This window comes from Scardinius erythrophthalmus, assembly GCF_964197995.2.
Source record: "Scardinius erythrophthalmus genome assembly, chromosome: 22".
Lineage (NCBI taxonomy): Eukaryota > Metazoa > Chordata > Actinopteri > Cypriniformes > Leuciscidae > Scardinius > Scardinius erythrophthalmus.
Window position 1 is genome coordinate 33,852,514 of NC_138242.1, and position 15,000 is coordinate 33,867,513.

General features: G+C 41.0%; 1 protein-coding gene across 1 annotated transcript in view; it reads right to left on the minus strand.

Moving 5' to 3' along the window:
- Window positions 1–15,000, minus strand: part of lama1 (laminin, alpha 1) — a 64,199-nt gene that overhangs the window by 20,994 nt on the left and 28,205 nt on the right. The window contains exons 23-43 of the mRNA XM_081352810.1: window positions 14,682–14,915; window positions 13,732–13,875; window positions 13,349–13,531; window positions 12,710–12,895; window positions 11,780–11,907; window positions 10,892–11,018; window positions 9,809–9,949; window positions 9,609–9,727; window positions 8,609–8,695; window positions 7,428–7,621; window positions 5,726–5,868; window positions 5,542–5,640; window positions 5,349–5,460; window positions 4,718–4,874; window positions 4,234–4,444; window positions 3,812–3,928; window positions 1,886–2,049; window positions 1,658–1,796; window positions 807–903; window positions 556–676; window positions 1–117 (exon numbers count right to left, since the gene is read on the minus strand). The exon at window positions 1–117 is cut by the window's left edge and continues 62 nt beyond it. Coding sequence (XP_081208936.1) covers window positions 1–117; window positions 556–676; window positions 807–903; window positions 1,658–1,796; window positions 1,886–2,049; window positions 3,812–3,928; window positions 4,234–4,444; window positions 4,718–4,874; window positions 5,349–5,460; window positions 5,542–5,640; window positions 5,726–5,868; window positions 7,428–7,621; window positions 8,609–8,695; window positions 9,609–9,727; window positions 9,809–9,949; window positions 10,892–11,018; window positions 11,780–11,907; window positions 12,710–12,895; window positions 13,349–13,531; window positions 13,732–13,875; window positions 14,682–14,915 — 3,020 coding nt within the window. The remainder of the gene's footprint in view (window positions 118–555; window positions 677–806; window positions 904–1,657; window positions 1,797–1,885; window positions 2,050–3,811; window positions 3,929–4,233; window positions 4,445–4,717; window positions 4,875–5,348; window positions 5,461–5,541; window positions 5,641–5,725; window positions 5,869–7,427; window positions 7,622–8,608; window positions 8,696–9,608; window positions 9,728–9,808; window positions 9,950–10,891; window positions 11,019–11,779; window positions 11,908–12,709; window positions 12,896–13,348; window positions 13,532–13,731; window positions 13,876–14,681; window positions 14,916–15,000) is intronic.

Here is a 15,000-nt window from a genome sequence, read left to right on the forward strand (position 1 = left end):
ACCGCAGAGAGCGACTCGTCCAGCTTCACACGGTAATCCTGCAGCCGCTCCAGCGCTCTCTGTAGAGTGGCGTTCACCGCCTCCGCCTGTTGCTTCGCCTCGAGGATCTCGTCTCTGCTGCCTGAGAGAGAGAAGCACCTGATTTACCACACAACAGGGAACCTTCTGGAAGACACTCTCAGAGTCATGGACAAACGCTCTTCCAGGAACGGTAATAAAACGTTTATTCTATATATAAATAAAACTGTTCTCAAAACATTATTTATACATCATTCATTGAACGTTTTTTAAATGTTACCACTTGTTTCAGAACGTTCAGAGAACATTCAAAAGTAACACTCACATAATGTTTGAGGAATGATACAATGTAACGTTTCCTGAACGTTCACACAACCAAGAAAAAACGTTTTCAACATTAAAAAAAGTTCTGAAAACATTCAGAAATAACATTTTCAAAGGGAACGTTGGCGAACCGTTCTCATGGTGCATTTTTGTCAGCTAGGATCACACACACACACACACACACAGGCGAACGCATGTACTGATCCGTGTCACGTACCGTTCGGCAGGTTTCTCAGGACACTGAGGGCTTCTGGGAGCAGATGAGTGAAGTTCTGAACATTCGCTCTAACTCGACTCAACCTGCTAGTTACTTCAGTGACGTTAAACACCAGCCCTGGAACACACACACACACACACAAACCCCAATACATCAGTGTGTGAGTCGACAGCTTTACACTTCAGCCGTTCCTTCACGTCTACAGTCATCACTTCTCAGCGTTAGCTAAACCGCGAGTGTGTTTCACCTGCAGTGAGTGTGTCCAGGGCTCCGCTGGCGTCCAGAACCTCCTCGCCCGCCTGGCGCGCCCTCGTCCCCTGCGCAGTGAGCGAGTGCTCCGACGACTTGCAGAAAACAGGACAATCAGCATCACGTTATTATATCATTCTGCATTTTCAACAACTTTTGATGATGTATAGCAGCGATTCCCAAACCTTTTTCCCACTCGAATCACTTGGACGTAAAATATTCACCATTTTAAATAAATACTTTAATAATTTAACAAAAAATTTGCATTTTTGTGGAAACATGCAAGCGAACAGATCAAATATATAATCTTTTTTTAGCGTTTTTTTTTATTCAAATAATGTATACAGACCAACATTTTTATTATCTATTATATTATATAATATTATAATATATTTAAATTAATGAAAGTAGTAGTAGTAGACTTAGTTTTAAACAACAACCCTGGTTTTAGGTGCATTACTCTGAGATTAATATAAATAAAATATAAATAAATAAATAATAAATAAATATAAATAATTTCAGCTTTATTTCAATTAATAAAAACGTTGAATAGTTTTAGGTAATAATAACCCTGGTTTTATGTGCATTACTCTTCAAAAAATAAAATAAATAAAATAAATAAATAAATAAATAAATAAATAAATAAATAAAAAGAAATTAAATTAAATTAAATTAAAATTAAATAAAAAATAAAAATAAATCTTTTTTAGTGTTTTATTTTGATTAAATTTTTGATTATAATGTATCCAGGCTAAAAAAAAATATTTTTAATTTTACTGTTACATCCAATTTCATTAATTATTAGCTCATTTGTGAAACCTCCCTGTACGCTTTGATTGGTGGACGTACCAGATTGAGGGCGGAGCTTGCACTGTGATTGGCGGCGTGAGCCAGATCTCCCGCCATCTGAATATTCTCTCTGATGTTGCTGTTGGTCTGACTGACGCTGGTCGCGTTTACTGATGCAGATCTGACCTCGGATAGAGAACTGACCGCAAAATGAAAGATATCGAGTTATTTACAATACCAACAATATATATATATGATATGATCTGTGGGATTTTTAGCGTGACACACCTGTTAAGGGCTTGTGCCTGTTTGCTGAGGGCTTGCGCGTGATCCTCAGCCCGGTACACCAGCTGTAGGGCATCTCTTTTGGTCAAATCCATCACTAAAGTGTCCACATGCTTCCTGAGATTCACACTCCAGCCTTCCAGATGGTTCTTCATCTCATCCAGAGTCTGGAACGACAAACGCATCATCTGGGATCACATTCACCGTGCCTTATACGTGTTATAATCACATTCACCGTGCCTTATACATGTTATAATCACATTCACCGTGCCGTATGTGTGTTATAATCACAGTCACCGTGCCTTATACGTGTTATAATCACATTCACCGTGCCTTATCCGTGTTAAAATCACATTCACCGTGCCGTATGTGTGTTATAATCACAGTCACCGTGCCGTATGTGTGTTATAATCACAGTCACCGTGCTGTATGTGTGTTATAATCACATTCACCGTGCCCTATGTGTGTTATAATCACAGTCACCGTGCCTTATACATGTTATAATCACAGTCACCGTGCCGAATGTGTGTTATAATCACATTCACCGTGCCTTATACGTGTTATAATCACAGTCACCGTGCCGTATGTGTGTTATAATCACATTCACCGTGCCTTATACGTGTTATAATCACATTCACCGTGCCGTATGTGTGTTATAATCACAGTCACCGTGCCGTATGTGTGTTATAATCACAGTCACCGTGCTGTATGTGTGTTATAATCACATTTACCGTGCCGTATACGTGTTATAATCACAGTCACCGTGCCTTATACGTGTTATAATCACATTCACCGTGCCTTATACGTGTTATAATCACATTCACCGTGCCGTATGTGTGTTATAATCACATTCACCGTGCCGTATGTGTGTTATAATCACATTCACCGTGCCGTATGTGTGTTATAATCACAGTCACCGTGCCGTATGTGTGTTATAATCACAGTCACCGTGCCTTATACGTGTTATAATCAAATTCACCGTGCCGTATGTGTGTTATAATCACAGTCACCGTGCCTTATACGTGTTATAATCACATTCACCGTGCCTTATACGTGTTATAATCACAGTCACCGTGCCGTATGTTATAATCACAGTCACCGTGCCGTATGTGTTATTATCACATTCACCGTGCCGTATGTGTGTTATAATCACAGTCACCGTGCCGTATGTGTGTTATAATCACAGTCACCGTGCCGTATGTGTGTTATAATCACAGTCACCGTGCCTTATACGTGTTATAATCACAGTCACCGTGCCGTATACGTGTTATAATCACAGTCAGCGTGCCGTATGTGTTATAATCACAGTCACCGTGCTGTATGTGTGTTATAATCACAGTCAGCGTGCCGTATGTGTTATAATCACAGTCAGCGTGCCGTATGTGTTATAATCACAGTCAGCGTGCCGTATGTGTTATAATCACATTCACCGTGCCGTATGTGTTATAATCACAGTCACCGTGCCGTATGTGTGTTATAATCACAGTCACCGTGCCGTATGTGTGTTATAATCACAGTCACCGTGCCGTATGTGTGTTATAATCACAGTCACTGTGCCGTATACGTGTTATAATCACAGTCACCGTGCCGTATGTGTGTTATAATCACATTCACCGTGCCGTATGTTATAATCACAGTCACCGTGCCGTATGTGTGTTATAATCACATTCACCGTGCCGTATGTTATAATCACAGTCACCGTGCCGTGCCGTATGTGTGTTATAATCACATTCACCGTGCCTTATACGTGTTATAATCACATTCACCGTGCCGTATACGTGTTATAATCACAGTCACCGTGCCGTATGTGTGTTATAATCACAGTCACCGTGCCGTATGTGTTTTAATCACAGTCAGCGTGCCGTATGTGTGTTATAATCACAGTCACTGTGCCGTATGTGTGTTATATGAGGTAGAAACGTCACTTACATCTGTCCCGTTGTCCATGTTTTCCGCTATTTTGAGGGCATCAGTCAGCAGGTCTTGAGCTTCCTGTACTTGTGTTTCTACTTCCTGGTTCAGATTGTTGACATTGTTGCTGGAGATCTGGAGAAAGAGATTTTTTTAATGTCTCATCAATTTGATAAACGCTGAAGTAAAAATTTTGAAATATTATTGCAATGTTTTCTGTGTGAATATAAAGTAAAGTCTGGACACTGAAGACTGGAGTAATGATGCTGAAAATTCAGCTTTGATCACAGGAATAAATTACACTTTACTATATATTCACATAGAAAACAGCTGATTTACATTTCAATAATATTTCACTGTTTTTGCAGTATTTCTGATCAAATAAACGCAGCCCTGGTGAGAAGGAGAGAGGATTGTGTGTGTTTCAGCTGGAGACTCACGGTGAGCTGACTCCGGCTGATCCGGATCTCCTCCGCCAAGCGTCGGCTCTGGTTAGTGAGGCTCTCGCTCGTGCTTATGATCTCCTGGATCTGCAGGATCTGATGCTCGGATCTCCTGAGTGTTGAGGAGACGTTCTCCAGTCTGAACTGGTTCTGTACGAGCGGATGCTTCATCTCCTCCTGAACCCTCCGCAGAACAGACACTGCAGAGCTGAACACACACACACACACACACACACACACACACTACATTACAAACACTTACGATAACACTTTATTTTGATGGTCCCTTTGGAACATTCCGTTGACTATAAGTAACTTTGAATTGCATGTCAACACGCTCTCATTAGTTAGAAAGTAGTACGTTACTTTAAAGAATCCACTTTTCCTATTATACTGATAATTATAGGATTTGTAAAGTGTTACGGAAATGTTAGACGCATGTGTGTTTGCGCAGACGAGTGTGTGTGTGTGTGTGTCGTACCTGAGTTCGCGCTGCGCAGTCGCACTGCAGTGTGTCAGACTGAAGATCCTGATCTTCTCCAGCATCGTGTTCATCTCCTCCATCAGGAGCGTGTCGTTCACTTCATCAAGATCATCGTCCACCGTCACGTTCACAGCACGAACCTGCTCCATCAGGCCTGGACCAATCACAGAGCAGCAGCAGTGAGCCAATCAAATCATGATCTTATCAACTGAGCATCTAAAATAGATGTTATTTATTTACTTATTTAGTTGGATTGAATCTGCTATTCTAGTATTATTTGTGTACTATTATAAAATGTATTAATATTTTGAATTATCTTTCATTTTTATATTTTCATTTTTAAAGTTTAAGTTTTATTTTATATGATTAACTTCAATTAATGAAAATGTTTTATTTAAATAGTTTTAGTTAACTATAACAATACTGGTTTTAGATGCATTGCTCTGAGATTAATATAAATGAAACAGAAATAAATAAATCATTAATAAATATACAAAATAAATAATTTCAGCTTTATAAAAAAAAAAAAAAAAAAATTAATAGTTTTATTTTAGGTAATAATAATCCAGGTTTTAGGTGCATTACTATTCAAAATAAGATAAAATAATAGATCAGCTTTATTGGTTACCGTGGAGGGCAGAGTGAGTGTTCCTGATGAGCTCCAGGAGCTGTCGGCCCAGCGTGAGCTTCTCCTCAGAGTTCAGCAGCACCGCTTCACTGCCGTCAAACACACTCTGGACCTGCACACACACACACACACGCTGAGCATCAGCATCAGTCTCTCGTCGTCATGGTTACCGTGAGGAGGGATGCGAGCGCACCTGTTGCTGCAGGTCAGTGATGTCATCGCTCAGGTGTCTCAAGCTTCGCTCTCCTGCGGTCAGGTGATACTCTGGGCTCTGATCCCACGACATCAGACTCTGGAAATGAGGTTTACATATGAAGTATTCATGCATGCAGTGTTACATGAGGGATGGTTTATGCAGGCTGGGTCACGTGACTGACCTTGACCTCTCGGGTCTGGTTCTCGAGGGTCATGAGCTGTCTGTAGGGGGCGATGATGACACCCGACAGGTTTAGAGACGCGACTGACCCGTCTAAAGAGTCCAGATCGTCCAACAGCAGTCCTGTGCATCCGTCATCACACGCTGAAGAGACACGAGCTGGTCATCACACTCACACACTCAACTCAACTGAGCTGAGCTGAATCAACACTGAGCTGAATCAACTCTGAACTCAAATGAGCTGAATCAACACTGAGCTGAATCAACTCTGAACTCAACTGAGCTGAATCAACACTGAACTGAATCAACTCTGAACTCAAATGAACTGAATCAACACTGAACTCAACTGAGCTGAATCAACACTGAACTGAAACAACTCTGAACTGAGCTGAATAAACTCTGAACTGAATCAACTCTGAACTGAGCTGAATCAACACTGAACTGAATCAACTCTGAATTGAATCAACTCTGAACTGAGCTGAATCAACACTGAACTGAATCAACACTGAATTGAGCTGAATCAACACTGAACTGAATTAACTCTGAACTGAGCTGAATCAACACTGAACTGAACTGAGCTGAATCAACACTGAACTGAATCAACAATGAACTCAACTGAGCTGAATCAACACTGAGCTGAATCAACTCTGAACTGAGCTGAGCTGAATCAACACTGAACTGAATCAACTCTGAACTGAGCTGAGCTGAATCAACACTGAACTGAATCAACACTAAACTGAATCAACACTGAACTGAGCTGAGCTGAATCAACACTGAACTGAATTAACTCTGAACTGAGCTGAGCTGAATCAACACTGAACTGAATCAACTCTGAACTGAGCTGAGCTGAATCAACACTGAACTGAATCAACACTAAACTGAATAAACACTGAACTCAACTGAGCTGAATCAACACTGAGCTGAATCAACTCTGAACTGAGCTGAGCTGAATCAACACTGAACTGAATCAACACTAAACTGAATCAACTCTAAACTGAGCTGAGCTGAATCAACACTGAACTGAATCAACACTAAACTGAATCAACACTGAACTGAGCTGAGCTGAATCAACACTGAACTGAATCAACACTAAACTGAATCAACACTGAACTGAGCTGAGCTGAATCAACACTGAGCTGAATCAACTCTGAACTGAGCTGAGCTGAATCAACACTGAGCTGAATCAACACTGAACTGAATCAACTCTGAACTGAGCTGAGCTGAATCAACACTGAACTGAATCAACACTAAACTGAATCAACACTGAACTGAGCTGAGCTGAATCAACACTGAACTGAATCAACTCTGAACTGAGCTGAGCTGAATCAACACTGAACTGAATCAACACTAAACTGAATCAACACTGAACTGAGCTGAGCTGAATCAACACTGAACTGAATTAACTCTGAACTGAGCTGAATCAACACTGAACTGAACTGAGCTGAATCAACACTGAACTGAATCAACACTGAACTCAACTGAGCTGAGCTGAATCAACACTGAACTGAATCAACTCTGAACTGAGCTGAATCAACACTGAACTAAATCAACTTTGAACTAAATCAACACTAAACTGAACTAAACTAAATCAACATTGAACTGAATTGAATAATTGATAAAGTTTGTAACATCGACACGGTTATTTTCCCGTTCATCACGGTGAAGCTGCATTGACACCATCTGTAGAAGTAACGCAAACTTACACACACACTGCTCGCTGACCAGCACGTGTCTCTCCTCACACTGGTCACACAGATGACCTCTGACCCCGGGCTTGCACTCGCACCGGCCCGTGCGTCCGTCACACACACCGTGCACCGACCCGGTCCCGTTACACCGACACACCTGACACCGGCCGCCCGGCTCCGACGGGTCGCCATGGTAACCCACCGAACACCTGAGACGCGGAGAGAGCGTTAGCTACGGTTGGGGATCGCTTGAGTTTGAACGATTACGGTTTCGACTCTGCTTATCCATTACGATTCTGAATTCAGTTCCAATTCAGTTCCTAATTTCCATTCCAATAAGGCAACCCCCCCCCCCCCAAAAAAAAACGTAGATATCATTCACATTTAGTCTTATTGCAAAACATGCAACTGTATCTGAATATCAAGAACAGAACACTTACTCAAGGAGTGTTTGCCTGAGGTTTAAAAACACCATAGAAGAACTACAAGCCGAACTAATATAAACTTCAAGCATTATTACAGACAAGTAAAAACTCAGTAATTAAAAAAGAATAAAAATATAAAAAAATAAAACATTTGCAATCGCAACAAATAGACACAACTGAACAAAGATAGATCGAAATAAACAGTGTTTTAAGATTTTCAGGAACAGAAACTGTAATCAAATGTACAATAACACTGCACTTTATAAATAAAATATACATTACAAATATAGTTACAAAAGTTATTCAGTGAAGAACGAGTGAGTTTTCTCTGTCTTCTGTAGTTTGATCAGTGTTATTATAGAGCAGGAATACTGAGATGGTCCTCACTGCAGAACACGAAATCCAGGGGGAGGAGTTGGATCCAGATCCAACTCCTCCCACCTTACATATACCTAAACCTACCCATCTCCGCCCCCTGGATCTGGATCCAGCTCCGCCCCCTGGATCTGGTGTCCTGCAGTGAGGTGCTACTGGGAATTTTAGGCTGCTGTCACTTTAAGAGCTGCACGGAGCCGATACACTGACACACATGAACACAGGAAACAGAGTCTCTCGCTTCAGTGGTTTACAGTCATATTGAAATACACACAGAGGAGTTGATAAGAGGAATCGAAATTTACATTTTATAACAAGTACCCGATTCCCAACCCTAGCGTTAGCGTATGAGTGTTTGTGTTTGTGTGTGTGTGCCGTAACGTCACATGACCTCACCTCTCACAGTAGCGGCCTTCGTATCCCTCCTCACAGCGGTCGCAGCGGAAATCTCCAGCGCCCTCTAACACACACGTGGCACTGAAGCTAAACACACGCAAAACACACACGTCACGCTGAAGCTAAACACACGCAAAACACACACGTCACGCTGAAGCTAAACACACGCAAAACACACACGTCACGCTGAAGCTAAACACACGCAAAACATCAGCACACGCTGAAGCTAAACACACGCAAAACACACACGTCACGCTGAAGCTAAACACACGCAAAACACACACGTCACGCTGAAGCTAAACACACGCAAAACACACACGTCACGCTGAAGCTAAACACACGCAAAACATCAGCACACGCATGCAGCCGGCAACCCGCCGAAATAAAAGCTTGATGGTTTAACGCAGTGGTTCTCAAAGTATGGGGCAGAGATCAGCAGAAAAAAAAAAATGTAATTGCGTGACTAGCGGTTAGCGCTCTTCCTTTATATAGCGCCATCGAACGGCAATCACACTGAATCGCTCTTCTTCAGACTCGTTCTTCTTGTCGCCGCTGGAACAAGCCCAACATAGAAGTTGCTCGCTATAGAAAAGCAGCTCTTCAGCGAATCACAGGTGTGTTACTGATGTGATGACTCCGCTGACGTGTGTGTGTGTGTGTGTGTGTTCCCGTGAGATGACCGACCAGAAGCGGAGCTCGTGAGCTCAGATATATATATATATATTGTTCATCAAAGCATCGCTGAAATGTTTAAATGTTTTTGTGTATTTAAATTAAAAGTTAAGTTCTGTATTATTATTCTCTCTTACTGTTATATGAAATAAAGACATCACAAAGTTTAAACTATTGCAGGTGTTTTTCAATTTTTGAATTTAAAAAATCTTTCCGTTTTTATTTATAACAATTTGATTTTAGGTTTTTTTAAAGGTTTAAAGGGGGGCGTGACAAAAAAAGTTTGAGAACCACTGGTTTCCCATGCCGTAGTGTCATGTGACCTCACCTTTGACCCCGCAGTGGACAGGCACACAGCGAGCAGTCGCTGACCGAGCCCTGAACCTTCCCATAATGCCCTGCGGCGCACAGGTGACAGTGCTCTCCTGCGGTGTGGTGCTGGCAGCCCTGAACACACGGTTCATTAAGAGTGTGCCTGCATGATCAGTCTGATGTGGATAAAGCGGTTTATCATCTGGATGTGCTCACCATGCATTGGCCCGTCTCCAGGTCACATGACACACTGTGGTTGTTGCAGCGGCACGGCACGCAGGGCCGGATGAGCGGCCGGTTTCGGCCCTTCATGTTGAGCTCGGACACGGCCTGCCGGTAATACCCCGGAGAACACTCCTGCAACACAGCATCAGGCCAGTTTCAGCTCACAGCAGTCACTGCAGCGCTTTCACAATGTGTTTATCGTTCATCAGCGGGAAATCCTCCTTTCCAACTATTTCTCTGTGTCGTTATAACTGTAGTTGTGGACATAAAATCATTATATTTAGATTATTTAGAACTATATCATTATCGTTGTAGTTATCGTCCTTGGTGTGAACCGGCCTTTATTTATTTTATTTTATATATTATATTATCTTATTATTAAATTATATTATATTATCAATTATTAATTTTATATTATTTATATATTTTTTTGTATTTTAAATTGTCTTATAATATAAGACAATTTAATATATAAAATGTAAATGGCATATAAATAATATAAAATTAATAATATAATAATATACAATCAATTACTATTTACATACAATTGTATTTTATTTGTATATATTATATTGTCTAATATTAATATAGATTTTTTGATTACTTATTTGTTTTTTTTGTATTATATTGCCTTATATTATATTATATAAAATAATATAATACAATATAATGTATGAAATCAAAGTAACAAAACTAATAATGCACTATTAATTATATTATTTATATATATTACATTGTCTTATTATATATATAATATTTTATATTGATATTTAGAATTTTGTATAATAAAAGACAAGATAATGTATAAAAAAATTGAATAAATATAAAATAATATACTCTTAACTATTCATTATATATTATATTGTCATATTTTTAAATATTAATTTTATATTGATATTTTAAAATGTGTATATTATATTATAAAAAGTATAATGTAAATGTAAATGTATAATATAATAATTTTCTAAGTTTCTAAATTCAGATCAAGGACAGGAACTATTAGACATATTTCCAGATGTATTATGAGTGACACTTGAGGGTTTGTGGCCGATGACCGTGAGTGTTTTCCCGGACCTGACAGGAGAGTCCAGCGTATCCCAGCGGACACTCGCACGCCTCCACCAGTCGAGCCACTTCTCCTTCTGCTCCCTCGGGAACATCATCCGCATCCAGAGACACTTCCATCGAGATATTAGAGATCCTGGAGAGAGAAACACAGATTAGAGAAACACGGACTCTTATTGGGAGTGATTCCTCATCAGGGATGTTATTCTGAGGGAACATCTTAGTGTAGTTGCTCCCACTATTCTCATCCTTCCATATTTTTGAAAATTTGTAAATAATTGAGTGTTCATCGGAGGGGTTCAAGACCCCAGGACTTCTGTCGCACTTGAACCACAAACACAAAGTTTTGTGGTTGAAATTTTAAAAAAGTAATAAATTCTAAAAAAAAAAGCAATGAATGTAATGTGAGGAATGCTTCAGTTCACATAGAAAAACCTAAAAATGTTCAAAATTCAAACTAAAAATGCTAAAAAAACCTGATTTTATATTGTCTAGATGTGTATCGGAATGCACACTGAATGAACTGACTTTAGGACCCAGAGGAACAGCTCAGTTGACCATCTAGACTAGAGTCATGAAATATCATCTTATAATATTTATTTTCCACAAGAGGTCGGCAGAGACTCCCAATGTCAGATATTTAGAGCTGAATTAAAAGGGTTATGCATGAGTTATTTTGAATTTAAGTTGAAAGGAACATGCTTAAATTATAATTTATTTATTATTTATTGATCAAATCTAGTAATTTAAAGGTAAAGAAAAAAAAAAAAAAAAAAATTTTTTTATATATTATCAAAATGAAATAAAATAAGCTTTCTGGACAAAAACAAATTTAGTGTAATTTTAGGGCTTCGGGTCCACACACACACACACACACACACACACACACACACTGACCGGCTCTGCTGCAGGCCTGAGCCGTACGAGGCTTTGATGATGACGTACTCCACGTTACTCAGCACAGACATGAAGTCGGCGTGGCTCACGGCTTCATCCGACACAGAGTTGAAGTACTTCCACTTGTGCTGCACACAAACAGGAGAAGCTGGATCATACCTGGGTATTTATGAGCAATATCACACTCATAGCCATGCGAAACGCCTCTAAATCAGACCGACCGCCGCTTTAATTTTGTGTGAAAAGACTGTTTTATCAATAAATAAAACTTTCCATATATATTTTCTTTCAATAATTCAAGCACTTCTTCATAAAAACGGGGTTTTCCAGGACTATTCAATTACTTCAATAATTGATACAAGATACTTTTAACGTATTTTAAAGGTGCAGTGTGTAATATTTAGGAGGATCTGTTGACAGAAATGCAATATCATAAACATATCTATGTTTTCAGTGGTGTATAAAGACCTTACATAACAAACCGTTATGTTTATTAGCTTAGAATGAGGCATTTCTCTCTACACACACCGCGGGTCCGCTTACATCCACATGTTTCTACGGTGGCCCTGAGCGGACAAACACGTTTCAACACTATGTTGTTCTTCGAGTAAACAAGCGAGCTAAAGTCAGCGAATAAAACACTGACACATTGATGAACAAGTCACAATAATATTCGCAATAACATCGTTTTACTGAATAATTAAGTAAACATAATTTCTAAATTTATCTTTGTAAAGAAACCTCATTGATTAACTGGCTACTCTCTGCTGTCTCAGACGACGACATCACTTCCTGTCGGCCAGCGTAACTTCTGTTGGGTGCAGTTTGCAACCTCACCACTAGATGACGCTAAAACTTACACACTGCCTGGGGAGAGAGCGCTGGCTCTATGACACAGACGCGGTCCCGAAGTCATGTGATCAGACTCACCTCGGTCAGAGGCACTTCTTGTTCGGTGCGAACGCCATTTAGCGGCGCGGGGGCGTCGGTGTAGATGACTAGCTTGCGCAGGTGTCCGCCCCTCATCAGAACCTGAGGCTCGTGATTGGCCAGTCCGACGCCATCGAGAGCGAAGAAGGCGATCGTGAAGGAGAGTCTTCCTCCGTACGACAGCAGCTGAAAGAGACACGAGACCACACCTCACTCACATGATCAGCGAGACATCAGTTCACACGAGTAAACTATGAAAAACACTATAATCCTAGTTAATTTCAACATTTACTAACGCATTATTAAAATCAAAAGTTGTACCTGTTAATATTATTTAACTGATCTGAACTATCATAAACTAACAATAAACAATTTACAAAGATTAATAAATACTGTAACTAATGTATTGAATTGCTATTGCTTTGTACCTCATTACTGCAACTCATTACCGTGGTATTTCTGACGGGTTTGTACCTTGTTACCGTGGTATTTCTGACGGGTTTGTACCTTGTTACCGTGGTATTTCTGTGGGGTTTGTACCTTGTTACCGTGGTATTTCTGTGGGGTTTGTACCTTGTTACCGTGGTATTTCTGTGGGCTTTGTACCTTGTTACCGTGGTATTTCTGTGGGCTTTGTACCTTGTTACCGTGGTATTTCTGCGGGAGTCTCCAGTAATAGGGTCCGGTGAGGACCGACAGACTGTGAAGGTGAGCCGCGTCCAACAGCATCTCTTGATGTGAGTAATAGACGCCCTCTAGCGTCCCCTGCTGGTCACTCTGAGACACGACACGCAGCAGCGGCGGAGCAGAGCCCAGCGTCAGCTGAAACACACACACACACACACACACACACACACACACACACACACAGTTATGCGTTAAACACACGAGGATTCATGAAGATTCAAAATGTGTTCGAATTTCCTGCAACAGCAACTGTTTTATCTGAGTTGTGTTTGTGTCTGAATTATGTGTGTGTGTGTGTGTGTGTGTGTGTGTGTGTGTGTGTGGTCCCTGCTCACCGGCACTCGGATCAGGCCGCTCAGCTCCTCACACACGCTGGAAACCCCGAAGCAGAAGCACGGACTGCAGCCGGAGGGATTCTGAGCCGTCAGACCGAACGTCCCGATCTTACACTCGTCACAGCCGCTGCCGCCCACATTCTCCTGCGGACGAGAGACATTACAGAGGCTTCATCTTCATCATCTTCATCTCCTCAGTGTGTGATCATGAAGAAGCTCCAGCTCTTCTCTATATCAGAGTCAGTGTTCCTGAACTCCTGAAACGCCTCCACTGTAGTCTCGAGTTTCTTCCGGGAACGAACACGTCACAATATTCCTCATTATAATAATTCATGCGCAGAATAAAGGGGCGGGGCCTGGTTGAGTTAGTTAGTAGTGTGTTAAACTGGCGGTTATGGTAATTAGGGGCGGGATATTTCCCAAACACACTCGAAGCGCTCAACCAATCACAACACACTGCTCCAGCCGACCAATCAGAGCACAGTGTGCTTTTCAGAAGGAGGGGCTTCATAGAGACAGGAAGTAAACAGAGCGTTACTGACAGACTGGGAAGAGAGGAGCCGCAACAATGGAGAATATGAGGAGAATAATCAACAATCAAGCAGGAAAACCTGTTCTAGTAGAGCCTGAACACATCATCACGACTTGGAGGGCATAAAATGGCCACTTTAACTTTAAGTGTTTTAAAGCAGCGTTACAGAGATAACAGGAGAATAATGCAACAAAGTTTGTTTCCAGAAGAAAATAACGTCACACTCCAGATTAAGGAAGTTCAGTGATGGTTCATTTTTGTTATAAAAAAGTTATTAAATTAGTTCATTTATATATATAGCCATGTATAGTCATCGTCCAGCTCAGTTCTCATATAATGGTGTCAGTGCAGGAGATCAATAATATTGTTTATTGCATTAGAAACATTAAACAGTGTAAGCAAACGCGGCTGTCGTCACCTTGCAGGAACACTGTCCGTGATCCTCACACCCACACACTCCCAGAGTCCCATCGCAGAACTCCTCGCGCGTGCCGTCCGGGTCGCAGTTGCAAGCGGTGCATTCTGGGAAGTTTTTGAAGCCCAACGCGCAGCGGTCACACTTGAGGCCGGAGAAGTGTGTGTTGCATCGACACTGAGCCGACAGCAGATCACACTGAGACGAGCTGGAGCCGACAGCACTGCAGTCGCACGCCTGCACACACACACACACACACACACACACACACACCGTTACTGGGCTGACACCGTAGTAAAGATGCTTATTCATCACGACACCG